A 6000-nucleotide genomic window follows, 5' to 3' on the forward strand; every position below is an offset into this window, starting at 1 on the left:
AAGGAGAATTTATGACACATCAGTTTCTCATGAAAAATTGTATGATACTGAATTTAAAAAAAAATAAAGATCATCTTAAGATTTATTTTAGCATGAGTTTGAAGAAACAATTACGAAAAGTTGTTACTTTATGTTCATTATTTGTTCGGTTTTAAATCGAAATTGATAATCAATTTCTATTCTTAGTTGTCTCTCACTTCTAGTATCTGAAGTATTTTTTATTATTACCATTGAAAATTACAGAATTCACATAGTTAGAAATTATCCAGCTGCTGATCGAAACTTCTAGAACAGTTTTCCAGTTCCGTTCAGTTTAGGTAAGTTATGATTATGTTAATTTCCCGCTTTAGAGCAACAATAGGGATAGTTTGGGACTAACTTCGTAACTTTAAACCATGTTCAGATGACGAGGACGACATCTGAGATAGCACATCTCCTCCCCAAATTTCCACGTCACACCATTGGCAGAACGTTTGGCCCCGACGAATTTAACGTGCGCCAGACACGTGTACGCGACGGTTCTTTGGTTGAATCGGTTCTCGAACCTTAAACCCTCCGGTGTCGAAGCCGAGACATTACCACCAGGCCACCGCAGCCCATTAACAATTGCAGAATTCACATTGTTAGAAATTATTAAGCTGCCAATCGAAACTTCGAAATCAGTTTTCCAAACTTTTATATATGGAAATCTATTTTTTTAGAAACCAAATCTATAACGACCTTATATATCCTTATCGCATTGAAATCTTTTAAATAGTATACATTCTTTCTGAAAGATGTCTTATGAACCAAAAGACTTTAATGAAGGAAAAAAGAAAAGAAAAAAATTATTAGCAGATATGATTTTTCAAAATAAATTTCTAATTTATGGCTTGATGATGATTTTAAGCCCACGTCACATTTTTGCAAATGGTGGAAAAATACCTATACATTCAAGATTTTATCACAACTCGGGAATTCTAATTCTAGAATATTCTTTTTCGGTCAAGTACTTTATTCTGATTTATATTTAAAGTATAATATGTCTAAATCTGAATCTAAGGTTATAAAAACTCTGAGAAATTCGACTTGTGATTATATCATGTTGAAATGCGTAGTTATAAAATTCAGCGACAATGCACAAACATACATAATATAATATCAGATTTTTGATAGGAATAAAAATGTGGAGTGATAATTAAAGAAAAAAAATAAACATTTCAAACAATAACATGTAAATATAAATTCAATAGTATGGTATGGACAATTCTAAAATATTTGACAAAAATGTGAAAGGTAGTAGAGGCGATAGAAATAAGCAGATTTTACAATGAAATGTCTAACTGAAATGTTAAGAGTAATTATTGATATTTCAAAAGAGGTAACTATTTTTATGATTCAATTTAATGAAAAATCATAGTAATACAAGGTCAATGAATTGGCATCCACCCCCTCTGAACCAATTTATTCATCTTTTGCAAGCGATCGAATATTGTAACAAACTCTATAAAAAGCTCAAGCAGCAATTGATAATCTGAACCATAGATTTCCATTAGATGCAATGGAATTTTTTTATAGTTTTTGGATTAATGTTTTTTATATATGAATGTATTTGTGATGTTTCACTTCAAAAGAGGAAATTCTGGTGTGCTAAAACCTGAGTGTTCACGATGACCACTGAAATACGCCTAGGAAATGGCGAATTAGGCTGAAAGATCATTTTTCATCTATCTTCGTAATAAAGCTTTCTTTAAGGGTTGCCGAAATGAAAAGTGGACAAGTTGAATGAAAAGAATACCTTTATTGGAAATCAAAAGACATTGCCATGGACGTTGTCCCATCGCTTAGGTAGCAGGTCATTGTTTACTTTAGACATGCGAATATGAAATGTGTTCCCTGTAATGCTCTCTTAAGTACTCAAAGATGTGGAAGTCACAGGGTGACAAATCCGGACTAAATGGCGGATGTTCTAACACTTTCCAAGGGAATTTTTTTAAGATCGTCTTGTTTCACGGGAGACGTATGGGCTGGCATTGTCATGGAGAAGGATCACTTGTTGTGTGAGAAGACCTGGACGTTTGCTTTTGATTACTTTCCGTAGTTTCGTTAGAGCACTGCAATATTTTGTTGAATTGACATTCCCTTGGGCAGGAAATCAATCAAGAGACATCAGCGGCACTCGATGAGTCTAAAACCGTACTATCGCACTCCTTTACGAATCGGGCGCATCCATGTATGGCAGGACTTTACTTTCGACCAGTTTTCTCTATTACGAATAGCTTCCACTATTGAACGCCGTATGCAGTGCACACACACCTCTTACAGCTCTTTATATCCCTGTTCGGTGGCATTGCTATAGCTGCAGTCATTCTGACGCAATCCCAAATATCCACTTTTCATTTGCGCAACCCTTATACTATAACAACAAGCCATTTATGCTCACACATTTCAAAATCTACTTGTTTCGATCCACTCAACTTGCCTCTACATTTTGGCTGCATACTTTAAAATCACCCTGTATTTAAAGCAAATAATGTCACATCAAAAATAGTCTTTAATTTACTTTCAGGAAAAGCTGTGAGTTTCAACTTCTGGATATCAGCAATTTTTTCGATTTCAACTCGATAAATATTTGTCTCTCTTATAACTTCCCAAAAGATGACTTTGTACCTTTAAACTAATTTGTACACGTACTTACCTAATCAGAAGTTGTCATAAACATTTTGAATCTCGTCATCCTGTTCAAACACTGCAAAATAGCAGTAAGGTTTTTTTTTTCCTAAGATGTCTCAGTAAGAGAGTGGATACATGTAAAAAATGTTGAAATGTAATTGCTTGGAAATATAGTGAAACAACTACATAACTGAAAAAGATATTAATATCAAAATCATAGCAATTTTTAAAATAAATTAGATTGATTAATTTGTTTTTTTGAGTAGAAGAAATTCATTGGAAATATCAAAATCACAGCACTCTCCAGAATAAATTAGATTGATTTATTTGCTCTTGCTTAGAAGAAATTCATAAAAAAAATATATATAATTCTAAAGCTATATCAGATTATTTTTTCTCTTAAAATTTAAATGAAAGCAGCTTACTCAGAATACAAGTTGAAATGATAACAATAATTTCAATTAGAACACACCAAAACACATAAAATTGTAACATGGATGAAAAAAAAATTGCATTTAGTTTTTGGACAAATTTTAATATATTTTTGAAGATTTTTTGAATTGATGAAATTTATCTAAAAAAAATTGAAAAGAAGAATTATTACTTCTAAATAAAAAAGACAAAATAATTTTTTTTTCAGAGTTGCTTTGAATATTTATTTTCATTTTTTTTAAAAAAATTTGTTGTTTTTGTAGAGAAATGCGTTTAAATTGTAGATTTTCTTTAATTAGTATACATATACACCAATGTAGATTGCATGTATGTAGGTTTTTTTTTAATGCATCTAGCAATTTGATTCAATCTTTTAAAGATGTTTTACCAACCAAGGATTTCGACCCACGAATTGAAAAGAAGAATTATTATTTCTTAATGAAAAGGTAAACAAATTATGTTCCAGAGTTGCTTTGAATATTTATTTATTTATTTAAATTTCTAATTTCTCTGTTGAGAAATATGTTTAAATTGTAGATTTTCTTTAATTATTCTATGTGTACACCAATGTAGACTGCATGTATGTAGGTTTTTTTTAATGAATCTAGCAATTTGATTCAATCTTTTAGATATGTTTAACTAACCAAGGATTTCGACCCAAGAACAGAAAAGAAGAATTATTATTTCTAAATGAAGAGGGCAAAATAATTTTGTGAGGGCTGTAAAGTGTTGTATATGCTATGCTTTTTAAAATTTTTCATTCCTAATGTAACAAAATTTTAATTAAAAAAATATTTTCTGGGTTAAAATAATTTTACAAGCAATTTTTTGATTTAAAATCCTTCGGCTAAAATGGCTTCTTATTATATCTATATTATCTTATTATTATCTGAAATTTCATTCAGAAACGGGAAAATTGGCAACAAAAAAAATATCCATCTTGAATTATTCAAAGAATTCAACTGCTCATACGTAATTTAAAATAGTTGTAGATTTATAAATGCATACAATCGAACAATTAGAAAGCTTGATGAATATTTAATTCAAAAGCATAACGAAAACTACTAATTTTTAAGAGTCATTGTCGATCAATGGCTTCACTAAGAAAAAAAAGACAATACAGTTTACTTAATAGTAATTTGAATTGAAATCCGTTGCTGAGTTTCAAACAGCCTATAGAAGAGTTTATAGCTATTTAAGAAAATAAACATCATACAGGAAGTCTATCGCTAAGGAGATGAAAAAATTTGACCGAAGTGTTGAATTTATTTTATTTTCTAACTTTGGACTTGTAAGAATTTTGTTTTGTTTTCTTTGATTTTGTTTTAACATAGCTTATTTTCAGAAAAAAGAATTATTAAACTCACAAAATAGTTTACTTTTCGGACTCATTGTCGAGCTGTTACTAGAAAAAAAGTTATAAACCATGTTTTTTGTTTCAATAAATAATATCACCGCCATGGTTCAAAGAAGGTTAATAATCCCATTAAAGAAATAAGCATGACTCAGGTGTCCATACCCAAATGGTTTAAAAAATTAAAAAAAAACTGACCAATGATCAAAAACTTCTAATCAATTCTTTACCTACTATACCTTGACTTTGTTTTAACAAAACTTGTCTTCAAACAAATGATCTGAAATAATATTTATTTTTTGGTATTATTGTCGAGAAGTGGTTTGACCAGGAAAAAAATTGTTAGATGTATTCTTAATGGTAGATTGAATGATATGTACTGGCAAGATCCAAAATGTTTAGAACATATTACAAAAAAAAATCACATAGAAAATCAATATCGAAATGGATCAAAATTTTCAAAACAGCCAATTCTTTTTTTCTTACTGAAGTCATGGAATGAAAATAAATCTCAATAATTAATAAACATCTAAGGTAAAGATTTTTTTAAAGTTAGATATTTAAACTTTCTTTTTTTTCTATGGAGTATTTCTATTACATGTTTTGACAAAATTATAACCACTTTAAATTACACATCAAATTTATCTACGCCTTGCACAGTCTTCTACTGAAGTCATGGATCAACTATGAATCTTAATAACTAATAAACATCTAAAGTAAAGTTTTTTTAAAGTTAGATATTTAAACTTTCTTTTTTTTTTCTATGGAGTATTTCCGTTGCATGTTTTGACAAATTTATAACCATCTTAAATTACACATGAAATTTATCTACGCCTTGCACAGTCTTCTACTGAAGTCATGGATCAACTATGAATCTTAATAAGTAATAAACATCTAAAGTAAAGTTTTTTTTAAAGTTAGATATTTAAACTTTCTTTCTTTTTCTGGAGAGTATTTCCATTACATGTTTAAACAAATTTATAACCACTTTAAATTACACATCAAATTGATGGACGCCTTATATAAACAAAATTAAACTAAATCAAAACTTTTAAGCTTATTTTTATATCTTTATTTACTAATAGAATTATTATATCAATAGGCGGGTTCATTATTTTGGTTTTGCTGTAAGTTACATTGTTAATTTAACCTACCCATGGAAGTTTTTAGAAATAAAATAAGACAAAACAATCAAATGATACTTCACCTACCGAACGTATTTAATTCTTTCAATGCCAATAAACTGCGCTCACTCTTATGAAAGACTCTTCTTTCAAGTCTGACCCAAGGATCAGGAGGATCGGCAAGCATAGGGCAAAGCATTGGATCAATACTATAAGATTTAAAACAACACTATAGGATTAACACAACAAAGCTACAGCAACTATTCTGCAACGATTTGCAATCTGTATTTATATGGAATTCATATCTGTCCTCAAATAGTTAAGACCAACTGCAAATGACCAAAGTTCATATGACTATGGTGATAGTTATTTACTTGTAGACTTTGCTGATAAGGAGGTTTGCTATCAACAAACTATGTCTTGTTACTTACAAAATTT

At 29.6% G+C, this 6000-nt stretch overlaps 1 protein-coding gene across 1 annotated transcript in view; it reads right to left on the reverse strand.

Annotated features, from left to right (window-relative positions):
• The window catches only part of LOC129987990 (DNA damage-inducible transcript 4-like protein), a 78112-nt gene extending 72336 nt beyond the window's left edge, over nucleotides 1-5776 (reverse strand). The window contains exon 1 of the mRNA XM_056096054.1: nucleotides 5650-5776. Coding sequence (XP_055952029.1) covers nucleotides 5650-5761 — 112 coding nt within the window. The 5' untranslated portion in view covers nucleotides 5762-5776. The remainder of the gene's footprint in view (nucleotides 1-5649) is intronic.
• Nucleotides 5777-6000: the final 224 nt, after the last annotated feature.

The sequence above is a fragment of the Argiope bruennichi genome, chromosome 10 (genome assembly GCF_947563725.1).
Source record: "Argiope bruennichi chromosome 10, qqArgBrue1.1, whole genome shotgun sequence".
NCBI lineage: Eukaryota > Metazoa > Arthropoda > Arachnida > Araneae > Araneidae > Argiope > Argiope bruennichi.